Source organism: Aspergillus affinis (genome assembly GCF_023601865.1).
Source record: "Aspergillus affinis strain CMG 70 chromosome Unknown NODE_31_length_300061_cov_88_125253, whole genome shotgun sequence".
Lineage (NCBI taxonomy): Eukaryota > Fungi > Ascomycota > Eurotiomycetes > Eurotiales > Aspergillaceae > Aspergillus > Aspergillus affinis.
The window spans coordinates 267,941-288,557 of record NW_026515812.1 but is presented as its reverse complement, the minus strand read 5'-3'; the positions used below and the strand labels follow the sequence as shown (position 1 = coordinate 288,557).

Here is a 20,617-nt window from a genome sequence, read left to right as displayed (position 1 = left end):
CGTGCTGGATGAAGTGTGCTGTACGATTTGTTGCAGGCGGGTTGGGTTACTACTGCGTAATAAGTCTCAAGACTTGTAAAAGTTGGTGAAGATAATGCAACGTCCGTCCTATTCTGTGACTTTATAGCCCGGGATTCCAGGGGTTCCCAACCGTTCCAAAACTCCGAGTCGCAGCCCAATGGTCCCAACAAACCATGATTAGTTATCCCGCAGTTATGAAGAATTAGATATTATTGATCTCGGAGTAACGGAGAACCATGTGCCGTCTGGCCGCCAATGCATTTTAGCAGTCTTTTTTGGTAAATCATCCAATTATGGACTTATTAATGGTTCCACATTCAACCTTTGGCATTGATTTTATCCACATCATGTTCACTCGCGTCATCTTTATTCCTATTGCATGCTGAATTGCACGCCGAATCGAGGCCGCCTCACCGAGCCGTCCGTCTAGCCACTACTAGAAGGGACACGCGCTTTCGCATCTTGTACACTAGTATCGTACACTACCACAGTACTGTACTTCGTACTTGTTGCAGGCAAGACGAACGATACTCAGCATTTGGGAACCCGATTGGACAACTTCCCCTGTTATAGAAGAACTCTCTATAGGTCGTGAGCGCAACTACTTCCCAGATGATAGTTTTACTTGATTTAATACGTAAGGGCTGTGTATCTCCTTAACGTCGGCAACAGCAGAGATTGGGACAGATTCGGCAGGAGCATATGTAGGCACCGGCTGACGTGTGTACCTACTGTATTATTCCCTCGAGAATGGTTGACCACTACACATTTTTTGTCCTGGCGCCCAGAGTACAGTGACGGTCGATACGTTTGAACACCCTCACCGCCCGAACTTACCGCCAGCGCTAATACGCCAATGGGCTAGTACAAGCCATAGAACCTGCAGAATATTATAGAATGATGGTGGTGTGGGGCCAAGGGGTGTCAAAACTTATGGACCGTCACTGTAAAGTGTCTGATAGACAGCAGGAACCTGTTCTGCCATTCCACGCAAATATCTGTGCATTCCCAACCAACCGCAGCCGCCTATACCCTTTGTCTTGCATCGGCTCTGTCAATTGTTACAGACATGCTAGGCACCGATGGACGAGGGCAAGCACTGGCAGTGCCAAGCAGCCACTTCTGGCCTTCTCCTTGCCGTACTGAAGAATACCACATAAACCGTCGTAGTCGGCCCGGTGCTGAATAGTAATCACACCGACGGACCGGTAGCGGCCCCAACCTTTACACCATCCCCGTCATGAGAGAATCTCCCATTTTTACTGAGTAGCTAGTAGTTCCAAGGTTAACTGCGTACGCACATACCTATACTAAGGAAGGGCTTGCCAGCACTGGGGAAACTAATCAATAAAAGGGTGCCTCCGTTGCCGATATCTATATTCTAAAGGTGGTGCTATTCTTAAGTTCCAGTATGCACTAAGCTCCGTAAAATACTTAGGCGAGCCAAGGTAGGCCTTGACAAGTGCTGCCGCATGGTGCTGCGAGGTGCTGCGGGACTAAGCCGATTTTGGTGCTGTTGTATGGTGCTGCAGCACCCATTTCTCACTCGGGCGATACCCACCCAACTACTGGCCGCACATAAGCCACACGCCGAATGACCATGCTGGCCAATGATTTGGTCTAGCCTGGTGGGGAAACAACCGTTTGCCGCTGTAGTTGCGCCGCCAAAGTGAGAAGGATGAGTGCGCAATGGAAGGGGTGAGATCTAGCTGAGGATCACCCCGGGTCGCACGATCACCGTTCGTGTTACTCTAGTCAAACGCATACATGAAAACTGAGTGGCTAGACTACCTGTCAATGGAGATTGCGAGAAGACGAATGAAATCTACTTCTTGTACTCTATTGTATAAATTAATAACAACTGTCAGAAATATGGTGGATCTGCATGTGGATTTCGGGGTATTTACCCAGAATATCTTACGACATCAATATCAGACACCTCACATTAAAGTGCATATTATTCTTTGTCAGCATGCCCTACAAAATTGTCAATTTCATAGTTTTAGTTAGAGAGTTTGTGTTGGTCTCACTTGCTAGGTACTGTGTACACAGTTAAGTGAACAGGGTTTTGCCTTTGATAGCCGAAAAGTAGATTCTATTGATTGTATGTCCTCCTCTGTCCTGGTGGCAAGTGGGAATATGTATATGCCACTTGCCCAGCGTATGCAGGGGTAAGGGGGGTGAAGCTTCCCCAACATATGAGGAGTCATATGTCCCGACACTAACGTTAACGTTAACATTACATAGTGAAACATGCTCAAACCAGGGCTTCGCCATGTTTAGTGTACTGGAGACCGGGCTTTACATTTCATCTCTTGAGTTATCGCTGAGCCAGTCTGTTAGTCAAGCCGGATACCGTTCAGTCCCAACAGGCGGTCCACAATTTTCCCAACAATGCTGGCTCCACGTTTGAAACCAACAGTTCTCGATTATGGTTCAAATTCAGCCATGTACTTTACATTCAACCAATTTACTGTGGACACTTCTCACACTCAGTTCTCAAATCTGATTTTATAATATATTTCTTTCTACAGCATAACTCTAGTACGACAAAAAGAGAGGGACCTGTCACGCAGAGAGAGTTTTATTTAGGCAATGCCTGATTCTAAAGATCCCGAGAAACAAGGTTCTATGGATGGTCAGTTTACAGCAGGCATCTGCAAGGGAAATTGCCATTGCAAGGCTGTGCGCTTCTCTGCAAAACTGCCGTCTACGCTGTCACAATTGACAGTAGTCTCTTGCAACTGTATGTACACGCATGCAAAATCCCCCCTTAATGCTTATATTCCCCTGTCCTGCGGAGGAGTTTTACCTTGCGATTGACTGCCAGACTAAAAAAGCCATCTAGGTAGCTATTGTCATATTGCAGGCAGTCTGCTTGCGTTCACGGATGATATGGAGGTTTATTAAGGGACAAACTCGCTTAAGGTATAAATTACCTGAGCAATCGGTAGGATAAATCAGGGCTGTTCACGGTTTGCCGGTTTGCCGATTTTGACTACACTATATCGTTGACGATACTATATAGTCTAACTTATGATTAAGGTTGACGATAACGTACCTAATCAACTACCGAGCGACGAATACCACCGAGCGACGAATTTTTACCGCATCCACAACAACCTCTTTCCAACGCGTCAATTACTACCACTACCATTGAAAATGCCATTATCTCAAGAAAATCGAATACAGATGGCTATCTCGGCTTATAAAAACAAGACAATTTAATCAATTTTGAAGGCTGCAGATACTTTTAATGTGTCTGAAGCAACTCTACGCGCTCGCTCAAAAGGAAGACAATCACGCGCAGAAGGACGCGCCAATGGACATAAATTGACTGAATTCGAAGAGGAATCTCTTGTGAAGCAGCTTCTCGATGCAGACAAACGAGGCTTTCCAATCCGGCCAGAGTTTATGCGTGGAATGGCTCAGATATTACTTTATGAGCGTCTACGGAACCCTACTGCAGTCCTTGGTATTAATTGGGCCTACAAATTCACCAAACACCATCCTCAGCTATCTACACGATATAGCCGACGTATTAGCTATCAACGGGTGAAGCAGGAAGATCCACGGGTTATAATACCATGGTTTCAAACTGTTCATGAAGCTATCCAAGAACACGGCATACATGAAGATGAATCGCTTCCTTTTCTTCATCGCTTCCTTCTCGAGTTTCAAAGTATATGGTGGGAACTGAGCTAGGTTAGTAGGGCCTATTACACAAGCAGTACGCTGGCTAGGTAGTGCTAGTGATGGCCTCTGCAAGACATGGTCGGCTGTTAGAGGGAGACCACTAGCAGCAACGGGAAACTATCTCTCTGAGGTAGCGGGCCGTAGCATTATAGTGGTAACCAGAGGGTACTAGAAAGGTGTGTTTCCAGCTCGTACATGGACCGTAGCTGTGTGGTATCGCCGGCATATCCTACTAGATGGGCCTGCGGAGACCCTATAGTGGCTCGAGAGGACGGATGCGCATGTCGGTTAGCCTAGAGAGGGAGAGTATTATGCCTGACTCGTACTCAGGTCCCCAGGAGCTTCCTGGCGCGGTATCGCCCATAATACTATTGCCCTTGCGGCTGGCTTAAGGTGCAAACTCCAGAGATGTTTGCAGCAGCAGAACCTTTTGGGCCGGGGTTCTGCCAGTAGGGCCGGGTAAAATCACTTCCTGAGCAGGAATGCCAGGTTGAAGATGGTATTGGAATCGCATGGACTTGTTAAGGCTTTGCCACAGGCGACCGCGAGCCGCCCTACCCCTGTTGTCTCTGGCGCCTTATCTGATGGCCCTAGATATCTGGGAGCTAGATAGGGCCAAAAAGACCCGAAGAACCCGGATATAGTCAACTGCTATGATAATTGGATTAGCAAAAACTACTGCTGGCAAGGGATCAGCGAGCGACGAAGAAGAGCGAGAGGATATTTACTGGAACCGAGTTTTAGAAGGAAGATGCTTATTACTGGGAGATTTTAACGCACATAGCCCCCTATGGAATCCCCAGGCAAGAGCTCGAGCGAACGCAGGAAATCTGAAAAAGTTGATCGAGGACCAAGGTCTCTATATCAATAATGAGACAGGGGTCGTAACAAGACCGAAGACAACCCCAGGCATTTCTATCATTGATCTAAGCCTTACTACCCAGACCATGGGACCACTGCCAATGTGGATGGTAGACCAAGAACATCCTACAGGATCAGATCATAAACTAATAGTAATGGAATGGGTACTTCTGGAAAGAGCGGCCACCGATACCTCAGCGTTAAGTCTCCAGAGGAATCACTCCAGGCAGCCCGGGCAGCCCGGGCAACTCAGACTATCTGGACAGATGGATCTAGGCTAGAAGACGGGAAAACTCGGGCTGGAATAGTATGGCAAGCCCAGCAAGGCTGCTGGAAGACTAAAACATTCCCAATAGGAAAAGGACAAGAAGTCTTTGATGCAGAGCTCCTAGGAGTCTACCAGGGACTACAGCTGGCGAGAGGGATGGACAGCCAAGGACCAATTATCATATTACTCGACTCCCAAACAGCTATACGCAGGCTACAATATGCAGGACCCGGACCAGGTTAGACAATAGCTGCTGATATACGCACTGCCGCTCAGGACCTGCTATCTAGGGGCCGTGATCCGATAATTCAATGGGTCCCAGGGCATGCAGGTATAGAAGGAAACGAAAGGGCAGATCAAGCAGCAAAACAAGCCGCAACGCGAACACCGGGACGAGGCTGCAAAGAGATCTCACAAGCATTTACTCTCAGAACCCGTACAGAGGCGTTAAGAACAAACAGACAACACTGGCTAGAGAATAGTTTTAACCGGAGATCACAATCGACACAGAGAACCTATAAATCTGGAAGAGGCTGGCAACTGGATCCTATAGCAGTAACAGCTACTAAGGGCCTAGCTAGCCGATACTTCCAGATGAAGATAGGACATGCAGCTATCGGATCATACCTATACCGCATAAAATCTCGGGAAAGAGCGACCTGCCAAAACTGTCAAGCTCCTAGGGAAACAGTTTCTCACATACTAGTCAGCTGCAGGCAATGACGACGGCAACGAGAGATGCTATATACAGTTCTAGATAGAGCGGGAATAGCAAGGCCTTCTGTACAAAAAAATTACCCGGAAAGCAGGCTCTTCAAGGAGCCTAAGGCTACTAAAGCCCTACTGGACTTTATAGCTAATACAGGCGTAGCTCTTTCGGGAGAACAACACCAGAAGGACCAACACAGGGCAGAGAGAGATGATGAAAGAGGCCTAGAAACTCTAGAGGAAGCTAAACGGACCGGAAAAGACTAACAGGAAGGGTGGCCTGATCACATCTAGGCGTCATCTACCCTGCTAGAATCCCAAGGAGAGCAAACACGCTCAAAGGCCCTGCGCAAGAAGGCGGTATGGGGCGAGGAAAAGGAACAGAATGTATACAAACGAGGGAATAGCCCTAGGAACTAATAGGGGCCTGAGGCCTAGCCTCAGGCCGACGACACACGGTCTGTCATAGCCCTAGAGGCTTGGTATGGGCAATAAACTTGATTAAATAATAATAATAATAATGATAGTTATATATTTCTGAGATAGACGAGAGTAAGTAAGTCGTAATCTATTCTGTAATTTGCCATAGCTAAGAGCGAAGAATTGAGACGGCTATAAATTACACCAGTAACTTTGGATATTTTGCATATTAATTATGCATATCTAGGGGCCAAATGGGCCAAATCGTGGGCCGGCCCATGCCCAGGTCTAGCTGAGACCACACAAACTGAGAGTCGTTCTAGGCGGTGAAGGAGCTTGTGTGGGACTAGACCTCGCCAAAGCCCGCCCTGGGGTACCCGCCGCAGTCGTCCTATCTGCTCTGTAGTTATACCCCTACGAAAAGCAGAGATAACTGTTGTAGTATATAATTATTGAGAACAGAATGTAAAATCGGTGCGATACCTACACCACCCTCTCAGTGAAGCAAACATTCCACAGTGACACGTTCCTATAGCGCTGGCTTCTGGGACCGCCAACTATCTATTGTTCCAGTGACCGTTTCTTTCCACGCGGAGGCTTATAGCATGAATATCTTCAAGGTGGTAAGATAATTCCGCCAATGGCCCAAACTCTTGAGTGCATGCCGGGTGGCGACAATGAAAGTCGCCGAGTAGAGTTTTAGAGTGTTAACACGACGCAATAGCAGTAACAGACAATAACCACTCTACATCTATACAGCTAGGGTTTAGGTTAAACTAAATGCCCAAAACCCGCCGTTATAATCCTGAAGGAGGCTTAGAACCTAGCTTAGATTAAGTAAGATTTTGACATCCTGAAGCCAGGGAACTTCCCGGTGCGGAGGAACGTTCGGGAGGAACGTTCCGGTTAGTTAGTATAGGATCTAGGGACCCTCCGGTAGGCATCCAGGAGCCTTCCTGGATGCTCTGCAGGCATTCCTGCCTGAAGCGAAGCCTCGGGCAGTATATAGAGCCTCTACATCCTCCCTTCTAGATAGCCTCTCTTCCCCATGGGAAAATTCTTTGACTACGAGTCATAAACAAACTTGTCTTTTACTAAGCTCCTTTGTAGACCGTCACATTCGGGCTATTATTAGGAAATAGCGCCTTTTGCATTATCCAGCAGGTCAGGATGTTAATAGTGTAATTTTTGATTTAGGAAAGAATATGAATCTCCAGGTAAGTAACTTGTAACCAATTTCTAACTGCTTGATATCTAATTATGTTATTTAGGAGTATATATCAGAATTATAATCAGATTTTTATTATTTGTATTCTGAAAGACCAGGCTGAACTCCTCCATACTTTACCTTCAGTTGAGATTGATAGGTCATATAAGCGTATTCAATCTAAAGAGCTAAAGGAGTTGGTATTTGCTGCATACATGAATAATCAGAAGAAAAGTATGCAAAACTACTTTATAACTACTCGCTAAGTACTTGCTAACTACTTAAGAATAGTTATTACCCTTTGCCGTGTCTTTACAACTGAGGACACCACGGAAGGCTATCATATTATATTCAAAAGGGTTCATAGTATCGTACATAAGTTAACAGGTAAAAAGCTTACCTTTCGTGCTATACATGGTACCGGCCTGCATGCTCTAGTGATGGATATAGATAATAAACAAATTGAAGGTATTTTTTAACTACTTCTCAAGTACTTGCGAAACAGTAACTAATCATTTAGCATAGGACTATCTCAGTTTCTAATAGAGATTGATCCGGAACATCATTTACAGCTCCTAAAGAATATTCTTATTTTATGTCGATGAAAATGAATCTTTTCCCATCAACGCAATCCAACGAATCAGGAAATAAATTAACTATCTCTACATACAGGACATCTATTTCTATTATGTCCCGGGGTATTGTAATTAGAGCACGTCGGGGGGCGCCTTCTTAACGCGGAAGAAGCTTATGAAGCAGTACTACCAGGAGGTGGATTTGCAGTAATTAATTGCTGATTTCTCAACGCAATTAAATCTCTGGCTTCCTGCACTGTAGCACCATTATTAGGCGTCATCTGACGTCTAGATCGTTGCGTTTTAAGCTGCTGGCGTGTGATTTCTTGCCGTAGAAGACGATTTTCTTGAGCCATGAAATGCGTATTGTATAGCGATATTCCAAAACCTCGTTCTAACTTCTCCAGGCGAGCAATTGAAGCCTCCAGGGTACTAGTATCTGGACTCTGTATAGAGTTCCGAAGCATAGAGGTTCTCCGGCGTAGTTGACGAACTGTAAGTCCACAGCGCCGGAAAGCATTTCTTGAGCTGCAAACCACAGAGCCAAGGCTGGTACCAATCCATAATGTTCGTACACGATGAAACTCTGCCTTCTTGATGCTTGATCGAGCTCGAAAGATCCAGTAAGATATTGATCGATACTGTAATGCTTATTACCATACTCGATTCAAACTCAATCCAGAGGAGTGGCATCAGTTTGAGTATCTTTTACTACTTACAAAGCCTTTCTTTGACTTTACCAGCGTGCTATCGAAGACAAGAGATGTAACTATCCAGCATATCTTCAGTATTTACAATAAGCTATTCAACTATCTTGATCAGGCTGAAGAGAGGCTTGAGCGCAAGTCTATTGTCTGAAAAAAGAATATGCTTATAGCAATTCAGGCTCTAAAGCAAAGCTCTAGAAGTATTACGCTAAAACTGATAATTAGCCTTATAGTTCAGTTTATACTATTGTAACTATTCTGATACTATCAGACAAGCTTCGTTACTTGAATAATACAGACTGGAGAGGTCATGATAATAACGGGAGAACAGTTAACTTCATGAAACGCTATCGAAATATTCTTTAAGTGGAGTTCAATCTCTATCAACAGCTGAATTCAAAGGACGTTAAACCATTTAATGTACAGACTATATCCCAATCAACAGAGGATAAATTTGAAGAGATATATGATTTACAGACTGCTCTCCATGCTGAAGTCAATCAGCCAGAAGATAAGATTGCCCGGTATCTTGCGAAAGGTTAGTACCTACCCGAGATTATATTATATCTTTACTAACAATTGGATAGGGCTTACCAAGGGTAATCCCCGGACCTTCTGGAAGGAGCATAAGCAGGAATATCCAGTCCTTGTTCGACTTGCGCGCGATATTCTTTCAGTACCAGCAAGCGGAGCTATTATTAAATGCCTTTTTAATTATATTTGTGATATATGTCACTATTGCCGAGGGCAGTTAAAAGAGAATACGATCTGAGATCTAATGATTTATCTCTTCTCAACCAGATTTGAGCTTGAGTACAGTGAGGTTGATTTGATGAAAGAGTAACTTTCTATTAGTAAAACTACATTATCTGATCAAGCAAGTAAACCTGTTCCTATACTTGCTGAGCTTGATCCGATTAGTGAAGATGAGGAAGAAGAAGGGAATAAAGCAGATAATATTACTGATTCTGATTCAGCTTCAGATTCAGATGCTAAGGTAGCCTTAGAGCCAGTGTTACCTTTAACCCAGCCTACAGTACGTGTTAAGCAGTTATAGGTACAGAATAAACGGGCTCATAGTCAGATTGAAACTTCAAATAGTAAGAATTCCCAATCGCCTCATGTATCGCTAGATGAAGAAGAGCGACCGAAAAAGTATCAGAAACAGCCCAAACTACCAGCTGGATTTGAGATTGATAGATCTTAATGTTCATAGCCAGGACAACTAGAAATCAAGAGATAATATAATAGATTCAGCATGATACAGTATAAAGTAAAGAGTCACTTATTTGATGCTCTAAATTACTAGTCTGTAATGTCGTACATATATCAGCATACACCAAAATTACAAAAAAAACAGCATAATCTATGCATTCTCCTAATCTTGGCAGGTTTGCATTATTTACACTAGTGAGGTTAACCGCGGTTAACTGCGGTCATGCTGCAGCCTAATCCTGCCCATATGGTGTTGTGAGCAGACCATTCGTCCGGAGTTATGATGTTTCCAAGAAACAGGTGAACGGGAAAGTACTCCTGGAGAGCTGATTTGAAAATGCTGAAGAAGAGCCAGCTTTATTGCATAACTAAGACAGCAGCCAGACTGGTGTTAATAAAGGTACCTTGTTGAATAGATTTTATCTGTAACCTAGACTATCCGCGCAGAACTGGACAGTCTTTGAATGCCACAACAGGGTATGTTGCGGTAGAACCATGGTCAAACCCAAAGCACAGATCAAGTAGCAGGACAGAAAGAGTGTTATTCCTCTCGCTTGGTTGGTAAAGATGATCCATAGATGTTATAAGGATGATCAAACTGCTGAATTGCACTCTAGTCCCCCGGCTTAGGGAATGAGGGACCACCAACCTGTAGTCAAATCTGGTGAGTGAGAAGAGTTGCGAAACCAGTAATGTTACCTACTAATTCAGAAAGAAACCGAATTTGCTGACGTGGACAAACCAATATCCTTGTTCATCGTATAATCCCAACCCCTGCAAACTATAGCTTGCAGCCTAGAATATGACAAGAGATTCCCTCACCCATCGCGTATTCAATTCTTTCTCCAACATAGAAATTTGAGTGACTCGTTTGCTCGTGTCAGCGACATTGTACGTACAATGTCCAGCCTTCCATGGGGTAGGGGGGTCTAATTTACAGATCTTATGGCCTGACAGAGAATAGCATTTGGGGCGCGCTCTGTGTCGCTGTATTTGTATGGTGCAGGCCGCAGCCGACATCACTCCTTACAATAGAGAGATGCTGTACGAAACCCCATGGTACGGATCATTGTTGATTGGTTCTCTGTGACCTGTGTACGTGGTCTTGCATTAGTGTAATCCTTTGGTGTTTCGTTGCCCCTCTCCGAGGCCTGGTTGGTTCTTCCCCATCTCAGCCTTGTCAGCCCATTCTGTTCTGCACGCATGGCCTCTTCAAGGCAAAGCAATTGACCATGGAACTTACAGAAGCGTTCTCCCAGCACCACTCTATCCATCCGTCCTCGACGGGTCTCTGATTTGAAAGGATGTCAGATTTCCGATCCCACCACGTTCCCTCACTGTAAGTCAAATTCCTGCACAGCATTACTTCCGCACTGAAGTTAATCATGAATACGATTATCTGCGATAGCCACCCTCCCGTTACTATATCGCCTGCTCTTCAGTCACCAAATTCTACTGTGTCCGGGGGCACGGAGCTGCTAGAAAAAATCGATATTTACACGGGAACTTCCACTGTTCACAGAGGAGGCCCATTCCCGTCGTTATCGAGCCTGAGCAATATGTCCAGAATTGCTCCATACACAATGACCACGGGACTTGAAGGATACATGGACCACTCCTCCAGTATAAACTTTCAGCATGGTTCTGTATTGATGGACCCGGTCCAGCGCCTCCAGCCGTCCATGGCCGATGCCCCTCCATTTCACGATACCAGCATCCTTCGGCCAATTATGGCGGGAGGGCAGACCATCAAGCCAGAGATCCAGGCGAAGATCCACAAGGGATTTTTCCAAATCAACGAGAACTGGACCTGTTACCGGCGCAATTACATCTCCATCTCATGTAGCTTTTCCCTGCAACCGTGGACACACGGGCCCATGTTCCTCACGTTTCCAGACAGCACAACACAGAGGATCATTGCGTTTTCAATGTCAATATCAGCGATTGTGAATGGGCAGTACAGCGAGATCAGAGAGTTAGTCCAGCACATGCCAAAACGTGACAAGCAGTCCGAGCGAAAGCCCGCCAAGGTGGTGCTACAGCCCAGTCAACCGCCGCCGTTAATACCCGTCCCAGGCTCAAGCCCAAACAACAGTGACCACGGATTCTTCCTGGGCTCGTCAGCTGCGCGGATGGGGTTGGAGTACAGTGGCTCCTACACTGGCGCTACACAACCGTCTCAGCCTCCAACTCAGCATACATTTGAGCGGATCCAGTTCCAGAAGGCCACGGCAAACAAAGGGAAACGCCGGGGCCAACAACCGTATTACAGTCTAGTTGTGGAGCTGTACGCGGCTGTTGAGAACCCCGTCAGTGGAGCCGACACCCTATGGGTCAAAATCGCCCGGCGACTGTCGGATCCAGTGGTTGTTCGGGGTCGATGACGCCAATGGATTTATAACTCACAGATACCTGCACAGCCACTCGTATTTATATTCGACCTTCTAATAGTGTAACCAGTATGCTTCCAATCAATACAAATTTCTCGTACGGTAGGAATGTTAAGTGCCACCTGGATGTAAGTTCGACACTGATCCGGGTCCCAGGATGGATCGTCAACTTCAAAAGTTGACAAGTACGTCTGCACCCACTACATGGTCAAAGGCACCACGCTATACAAATACAGTGGCACACTTCCTGAAGGCTCCATAACGCCATCGTGGGCGTGGCGGCAGGACTAATTTGGTTTTTCAATATCTATATCAGTACACCATTGGATGGTCAAAATGCATAAATCGAGTGGTACCTCACTTCAGGGTCCTTCAACACAACTCAGTGACATTATCAGTCCATCGATGGGCCACGCCTACCACTCAATGTAATGTGTGGTAAGCCAGGACAAACAAAATGGACGAACGAAAACAAGGGGAACAAAAAAGGAACAAAACATACAACAGCAGGGATTCGCTGGTGGTCACCCACCCAACTACTAACCTGCCGGCGTGTGGCTTAAGTACGGCTGAGCGGACGGGAAGCCCTGTTCTCCACACCCTGTGGTCGTATGTACTTAACATGGAGAGGTTGTGGGCTATATGGTGAATCAATTTATAGTAGCAGCCATGAAGATCGGGGTGAGTGTGGCATTGAGAGGGTTCATCAGTAAACGCGAGCGAATACGGCAAAAATTTGAGTATCTGGATGGAATTCCAACGAAGAAGCATTTTGGACATGAGGTTCTGCACAGCAGACGAAAACGCACTGAATGGAGGAAATAACTATAAATATAGACTGCTTCAACATTGAAATCTCACCCACGCAGTCCTTTCAGCTCAAATCCGGACCCGGAAATTTAACACGTATCCAACATGTCCACCAACGCACTCTTCTCCGCGCTGGTGATGGTCAAATCATACACCGATTTGATCTTAACCCACATCTTGGCATAGGTGCAGTGGAAGGATGCTACACAGTATTAGCCACGCCATAGTTAAGAGGACAGCGGGAGGGAAGGGGAAAAATTGGAAAGCATACACGAAGACGGCTTCCAGCTCTCCGGGCCCTTATCACCCTTGGAGCGGTTAGAGCTGGCCGACACGGGCAGCAGCTGGGGGTTGGTCAAGTCGTTGGCGAAGGCTTGACGCTGGGGAGTGGTCCATTTGTTTGCACCGGACTGAGGTGGTCATGGTTAGCGTTCACAAGTACTCCCTTGGGGACACCGTCGACACAATGGCTACGGGGAGCGACATACCTTCCAGGCGTTCGACAAAGGCACGATATGATCGATATCCAGATCGCTGGAGTCGGTGAAAGTATTGCCATCGTAATCCGAAACCCAGGTTCCGCTGACGGCGGCACAAGAAGAGTCCTGCTCTACGTTCTTACCGTCGCGCGCCAGGACGACTTCGCGGGTGTTGCAGTTGCTGATGCTTTGTCAACACCTGTAAACCTTGTAGGTAGTTTTCATATTCTAGTCAACGAGAAAGAGAGGAAGGAGAGAACGTACTTCCCCTGGCTGATCCAATGCGGAAAAAGGTCCCGGTCATAGTCACTGCCGGACCCCTGCGCCGCGACGGTCAGCTTGGCCAACTCGGAGTTGGCGGTGGTGGTGGAAGGGATGCCAGGAGGAGTGGGCAGGGCCGCCACGAGAGGGAGGACCAGCAAGGCCGAAAGCAGAGCGTTAACCATGTTGTCGACTGGTATTAGAGAGATATATATCGAGTCGTCTCTAAAAGTTGCGCCCGCCCGGAGAAGCAAGAAATGGACAGAAAACAGAGGAAGCTGCCTGCCTGTCTAATACCGGAATCATCGTGACACACGGCTGATTTAAATATTTAAATATCTGGGGACAAGGAATCCAGAATGCTTATTCCCGCCGTAATCAAGCAGCGGGGTGACACCGACGACCCCCTTGCAGGTGCAGCCAGCACAGCTATCGCAGTGCACCCTGCATCGTGGCCGTCCTGCCGTGTTGGTCTTGGCCGGAGGTGTAATGCGCCCGGAATAAGGGGGAAATGAAGGGCAGTATTGGTGGAGAGAAGTTGCTATCAAGCCTATCTTCACGCGATGTACCCCTGGCGGTACCTCCACGGGAGAGTGGGCAGACGACTCCTCCACGCCGGGTCAGCACGGCACTTGATTCGCGCAGAGGCCGCGGGGAATGCCGATCGTCGGGCAGGCTGAGTGTCAGATTAATCGATATGCAGGCAGAGGTGAAGAGGCAGAGCGGAGACCGGCGGACGTCCTTGCAGAGATTAACCACAACATGGGGACGGTTGGAATGCTCATTGGACGAGATTGATTAAAACTAGAGGCTACGCTGGACCACCGGACAACAAATTAATGACTTGAAAAAAAAAAGCATACTAATTAGTGATATCCATCTTACAGACCCAACGCCGTGAGAATCGCCTTGCCCACACCCGCCGCGCTGGCCGGGTTCTGGCCCGTGATGAGCGTCGCGCCGGAGCCCGCGGTCTGCGACACCACAACCTTCTCGCCCCAGGGTTCGGCGGCCTTAACAAAGCCTCCGCCCGACACCCGCTTCAGCTCGTCCTCCAACAAGTACGGCATGACGGACGTCATGCCCGCCTGGTCCTCCTCCACGTTCGAGAAGCCGGTCACCGTGGCACCGGACAGCAAGGGGGTTCCGTCGGGGGTGACGGCGCGCACGAAGACGGTCGGGCCGTGGCAGACGGCGGCGACGGGCTTCTTGGCGGCAGCGAAGGACTGGATCAGTCCCAGGGAGGTGGCATCGTAGTGCAGGTCGTACATGGCTGTGCAGATGGGAGGTCAGCTCGTGCCAGATGGGATGAAACTGATTCGTTTGTCTGAACAGCTCGGCAGGGTGGGACGGTGGGGATTGAAATGGGTGCAACAAGAAAGGGGGAGAAAGCTTACGGCCGTGACCTCCGACGTAGAAGATGGCGTCGAATTCGCCGACACGGTCCTTAAAGTCGGACAGCTTCTCCGTCTTCTTCCACAGCGACTCCTGCTCCTTGAGGAACTTGACCGAGGCGGGGTCGCTCTCGAACATCTTCACGGAGCCGGGGTCCAGAGGGGCCTCGCCGCCGTTGGGAGAGGCGATCACCATGTCGACCTTGCCCTGTAGCTCGTCCCAGGGGTGGGCGAATTCGGGCTATCCATGCATCGCAATGGGTGAGAATGATTTCGACAGACATGAACAGGAAGCGGGACTTACCAAGAACCATCCAGTCGGGTGACCGTTGGCAGGGATCTTGTCCTGCGAGGTGAGAACGACAAGCACTTTGGGGGCCATTTTGTTGTGAACTTCTGAATTGTTTCAAGGGGATGATGAAGACAATGTGCAGTGCAGAAATGAGAGGGAGTGGGGAGAAAGCGATTTATAAGGCGATCTGGTGGGGTAAAGAAAAGAGGCACGAAGATGGATGACATCATCCATTCTGCGGTCGGAGACTTTCTCCCTGTCAGTCCACACGAGTATAGGAGGAACTCTGGACCACCGTCAAGGTCCCTGAGACAAAAAAGGGTCTCTGCTGACTCGGCGTTAGGACTTAGGAGTTACACCGTACGGAGTATGGTGGGGGAGGGGATACACCGTCTCTTCTCTCTCTTCGCTCTCTACGAACAAAAACACAGCCGATCAGTGGAGTTCGGATCAAGTAATGCTTGGTCAGCTATCTCAGGCTCTTAGTTAACTACTCTCAGTAGAACCAGATCGAAAGTCGCAACCGGCCATTGTCCCCCGCAGTCCATGTCTCGTAAATCCATTATCATCAGTTAGACCAGAAGTCCATCGTCCGTCGTGCATCGATCATCGATCATCGGCCATCTACAGGTTGGCCAGCACGGCATCGGCTCCGGACACCTACGCGAAACCCCCACGTTAGAATGGTTTGAACCCCGCCAGATCCACGCGACGGACAACTCACCTTGACGCCCTTCTCGGGCTCGAGCTGCGCATAGGTCACCTTGCCGTGGTCCACCACGATGGCATAGCGACCGGTGCGTTCACCACTGGTCCAGCCAATGCTGCTGGAGAAGCGAGCCTCGGGGTCGGTCAAGAAGAGCTTTCTCGGTCGTTAGTATCGATCGTCGTGGCATGAAATCGACCAAGGAACCGGTCAGTCAAGTGACCATGGAGAATAACGTACCAGATCGTCACCCTTCACCTCGTTCACCTTGCCCCAGGCGCTCATGACGAAGGGGTCGTTGTACGCGATGACCGCCACCACGTCGACACCCTTCTCCTTCAGCTTGGCCAGGTTCTGAATGTAGCCGGGGAGGTGGTTCTCGGAGCAGGTGGGAGTGAAGGCGCCTATCAATTGTCAGCACTGTCGATGAGAGGATTGTAGGACTGACGGTAGAGGAAGAATTGGGAACTCACCGGGCACAGAGAACAGCACGACCTTCTTGTCAGCCCACTCGGTCGAGGCGTTGTAGTTGGTGGGGATTCCGCAGACCTTCGCGTCGGCCTTGTCCTCACTCCAGGGGATGTACTGGAAGACCACGTCGGCGGGGAAGGCGTCACCGGGCTTGAGAGACATGTTGAGAGAAGTGGGGGTGATAGAATTGATGCTAGAGAAGTGGGTTGTGGAGGATGGAAGATGTAGAGAGAAGAAAGGAAAGAGGAAGTGAGAGGAAGAGAAAAGAAGAGAAGAGAGAGCGAAGAGTGCGGGGTCGAGGGAAGGGGAGTGCAGTGACTGAGGCACCCACTATTAGTACTGCTCAGCAGTGAATAACGCAAGCAGCGGTGGGTCGGTTTGTCTGTACGGTGTACACGAGTTGGGGGAATTCCCTTGGAGATCGGAGGTCGCCGGTGGATGCCCTTCTATGGTATAGACTTCAAGGTAGCTTCATGTATATTCTATCATTAGGTATGTACATCCATCCATCCATCCTACTGCGTGTCTATTGGAATGCGCGTCCGTACTGCACCGGCACGGTAACCTCCACCCCCAGAGCCTTCGCCGTCTTGATCACCCATTCAGGCTCGCGCAGGAACTGTCGCGCCAGCAGAACGGCGTCTGCGCGAGGCTCCGGTCTCGACACGATCTCCTCCGTCCCCTGCGCCTCGGCTCCTTGCACGATGTCCCGCGCCTGTTCAGCCTCGGTGACGAATCCCACGGTGCCCACGAGCGTCGACGCCCCGGCCGCCCGGATCGCCTTGCGTAGGTGGGCCGCCAGGTCGATGTGGTAGTTGGTGTGGATGTTGATCTTCTGGTTCTGGTGGTTACCCCCTGAACTTACGTCCAGCAGGTCCACGCCTAGCTCCGGCAGCAACGCCGCCAGACGGACCGAGCTCTCCAGGTCCCACGACCCGGTGTTCGCCGCGACGGGCTGCTCCTCCAACCACTCGGTCGCGCTGAGACGCAGGAAAAGCGGCATGCCGGCGGGGATGACCTCGCGGATGGCGATGGCCACCTCCCGTAGCAAACGGGTCCGGTTCTCGAACGAGCCGCCGTATTCGTCCGAGCGCGTGTTGGTGACGGGGCTCAGGAACTGGTGGATGAGGTATCCATGCGCGCCGTGAATCTCGATGACATCGACGCCGGCCTGGACGGCCGTCCTGGCGCTGTCTGCAAAGGCACGCACCACCTCCTTGACCTCCTCCGTGGTGAGCCCGCGAGGAGCCCAGTACATATCGTTATCCGTGCTCCAGGCATGTTCGGCACCGCCCGAGGGCCCCACGACGTTGTCTGGCCACCCGCCCACGCTTTCGTCGGCCTTCAAGGCCATTTTTCCGGCTGCCGCGGCGATCCACGGCGGGGAGGTACTCGCCTTGCGACCGGCGTGCGCCAATTGCACCCCGACCTTGGCGCCCTGACTGTGGGAGAACTGCACGACGCGTTTGAGGCCGTCAAACTGCGGCGAGTCGACCCCCTGCCAGAGTCCGACATCGTATGGGGAGATGCGGCCGTTCGGCTGGACGCCGGTGGCTTCGACGAAGAACAGCCCCGCGCCTTTGAGGGCGAGATGACCCAGGTGGGCAATGTGGAAGTCCGTGGGGGCGCCGACGGAGGGGGAGGAGGGGTCGTTCTCGGCGGAGTACATGCACATGGGGGACACGATGATGCGATTCTTGAGCGTCAGGTCGCGGATTTGTAGCGGGCGAAAGAGCGTGGGAGTCCTGGGGTCGTCGGGGTGGAGAGCGGCGCCGACATTGTTGGCGGGCGTGAAGAAGGGAGTCGCGCTGGACTTCACGACGGGGGGCGTGCGAAAGGCGGTGGATCCCATGGTGACGGTGGTGTTTGATCAAGGGAATTGTCGTAAGAAAAGGCCATGGTTGATGGGAGTATGGAGTATTTATAACGTGGGCGCGATGGTGTCGGAGTCCAAGTTGGAAATTGGAGAGAACAGGAAATCGCCAGGCAAGGCCCGCTGCTGACAAATTGGCCTTTCCGGGGACATTTGGAGTCGCGCCTTCGTTTTGTCTCCGAGTTGCTTCTTCTTGCACTTTCATTTGCAGATGTTGCATAGAAACACCTGGTTAATTTCTCTTCTCGTCGAATCATCCTCCCCTGCTCATGCCAGACCGATCAATTGTGTTGAAAAATGCCTCAAATGCTGAATATCCTACCTCTACGCTGTCGTGCCCAGAGCTGGCGTGATCAAAGGTGGGGGGGAATAAGCTCTTGGACTTGGGCTCGGATTTGGAATGGAATTAATCGAACCTTTCAGTCTCACCCGTAAGCCGCTGCAATCTATATCCTCGTTGCTGTCGGGCACTCGACGCCACGTACTGGGCATTTTTGGAATCAAGGCGCCTGTCTCTCTCCCATGCCGCTTATCCGTGAATATTTATATCTACATGAGAACTCGAGATGCCGATATCCGGAGTTCTTGCCTCGAAGAGACCCAGAAAGAATTCACGTAGCCATTGACTGGATATTTATTTGACATTCAAGGAGCTCGACCCAGAGGAAGAATCAAACCTGAGTTTGGCACAACCTACCGCACCCACGGATGATATATCAACTGGCCGATGTTTACCCTCTCCTCAGGATTGACTCTCATTAGCGATATTAAAAATGTCGCAAATCCAACGCGGTCTCGTTCGCCCAAACCTAGCATCCAGGAAGCATTTTCAAGCGTCGGGAGACGCAGCCGCGGTAACCCTTTGACTCGTCCCCTGTCGTCAAAGATCTGTTGCACGAGAGTATGATCACCCTTCTCACGAAGTGAATCTGGTATAGGACCGTAAGGACCTCCCGTGCGAAAACTGCCTTCAAACATCCATACACCGAAAAAGGCTTCCACCATCGTCGCGCCTAGACTCCAGAAGTCCATACTAGAACTGGGAGGACAGGGGGCAATGATAAGGGACTCTGGGGGTCGGAATCTTATTGGCCGAATCGTTTTGTTGTAATGGAGGTCGGCCCAGCTAGCTGCGCCCCAGCCTCCTAGAACAATATCGAACTCCAGGGGACGTATGCCTCGAAAGTAATGCCTTCTCAGGGTTGGCACCGAATTGCAGCTGGATCGGTCCATGTGTCGCACACCATTGGGCCATTCGGGTTGTTGGGGATATAGAGATCGGTGATGACTGATTTATTCTTGATCATCGCAAAAATGTTCTCCGGCTTGATATCTGTGATACATTAACTTCAGTCATACCGTCAGCTCCGCTGAGCACTTACCAGTATATTTGACCTCTGATCCATGAGCATACGACAGCGCCAGAAGAAGTGACCTCGTGAAGAGACGCATGACGTTGGGTGGCAGTCTATGACCAGGGAGCCATTTCCTAAATGTAGCCAATGTTTCGCCTATAATATCGAAGACAAGACATACATGCAGCCCGTAAGTACTGCGATGTGGGCGTAGCCAGGATCCTGAGGATTCGCATCGCGCAGTTGCGTGAGAGTGTTCCGCGTAGAAATGCCACGAGCCACCCCGCAGCAATCAGACGATAGGATCTTCAGGTCTCGGAAGTAGCCAGTTCTGGAGAATGCAATCAGGGTACTATTTCAAGCTGCGAACTGTTAGGGATATTCCGAGGCAGGGTAAGAACCTACCGCAGATCTCGCACCAGCCATACAGTGGAATTCTGACCGTGTCCGATCTTCCTAAGCACAAAGTGTCTTCCATTGTATGTGTCCGCAAGGAAAACAGGGAGCGGGCCACCAGGGCGGTCTTGCGCATGATGGTCGGCCATTATAGCAGAAAGCCTGAGGTTCGGGTGGATGGTTGAACTCGATATTGAGGTTGAGGTTGATACCGACTTGCCTGTCGTTGGTTACAAGTGAAATTCAACCGACGAGAAGTTCCTCTTATCTTAGAGCAATGCGGCAGTGCGAATGTCCCTGAGGTTCAGCCACGCGGCTTGAACATGTCTCTTTCACTCATGATGACCGCCCAAACGGGCATAGAAGCGTTGGCCACCGTTGTTTGTTGACGTGTGATGCTGTCAATGCTTGCAGGTTCATTGACCAGCCCCAGAGCAAGAAAAACATGAAGTGCTGGCCACAACAGCATGAGATAGCGTTGGTTATAAGAACCCGTTTACTTGTGATCATAA

The 20,617-nt window shown here is 49.4% G+C and overlaps 5 protein-coding genes across 5 annotated transcripts; 1 reads left to right on the top strand and 4 right to left on the bottom strand.

Moving 5' to 3' along the window:
- Nucleotides 1-11,237: 11,237 nt before the first annotated feature.
- Nucleotides 11,238-12,062, top strand: KD926_006232 (PhoG like DNA-binding family protein; the record flags this gene model as incomplete). Its single annotated transcript, XM_053099210.1, has 1 exon — nt 11,238-12,062. The coding sequence occupies one exon, from the start codon at nt 11,238-11,240 to the stop codon at nt 12,060-12,062; it is 825 nt and encodes a 274-aa protein (XP_052957089.1).
- A 905-nt stretch (nt 12,063-12,967) lies between these two features.
- KD926_006231 (putative intracellular protease/amidase) lies at nt 12,968-15,394 on the bottom strand (the record flags this gene model as incomplete). Its single annotated transcript, XM_053099209.1, has 8 exons — nt 12,968-13,080; nt 13,150-13,288; nt 13,367-13,538; nt 13,622-13,811; nt 14,200-14,294; nt 14,504-14,891; nt 15,016-15,253; nt 15,317-15,394. The coding sequence occupies 8 exons, from the start codon at nt 15,392-15,394 to the stop codon at nt 12,968-12,970; spliced, it is 1,413 nt and encodes a 470-aa protein (XP_052957088.1).
- A 534-nt stretch (nt 15,395-15,928) lies between these two features.
- On the bottom strand, nt 15,929-16,643 carry KD926_006230 (peroxiredoxin family protein; the record flags this gene model as incomplete). Its single annotated transcript, XM_053099208.1, has 4 exons — nt 15,929-15,964; nt 16,029-16,166; nt 16,251-16,414; nt 16,484-16,643. 4 exons carry the CDS (start codon nt 16,641-16,643, stop codon nt 15,929-15,931), a joined length of 498 nt encoding a protein of 165 aa, XP_052957087.1.
- Nucleotides 16,644-17,007: 364 nt separating this feature from the next.
- KD926_006229 (NADH:flavin oxidoreductase/NADH oxidase) lies at nt 17,008-18,333 on the bottom strand (the record flags this gene model as incomplete). Its single annotated transcript, XM_053099207.1, has 1 exon — nt 17,008-18,333. One exon carries the CDS (start codon nt 18,331-18,333, stop codon nt 17,008-17,010), a length of 1,326 nt encoding a protein of 441 aa, XP_052957086.1.
- Nucleotides 18,334-19,047: 714 nt separating this feature from the next.
- On the bottom strand, nt 19,048-20,254 carry KD926_006228 (CMGC/SRPK protein kinase; the record flags this gene model as incomplete). Its single annotated transcript, XM_053099206.1, has 5 exons — nt 19,048-19,515; nt 19,599-19,687; nt 19,737-19,843; nt 19,891-20,061; nt 20,115-20,254. The coding sequence occupies 5 exons, from the start codon at nt 20,252-20,254 to the stop codon at nt 19,048-19,050; spliced, it is 975 nt and encodes a 324-aa protein (XP_052957085.1).
- Nucleotides 20,255-20,617: the final 363 nt, after the last annotated feature.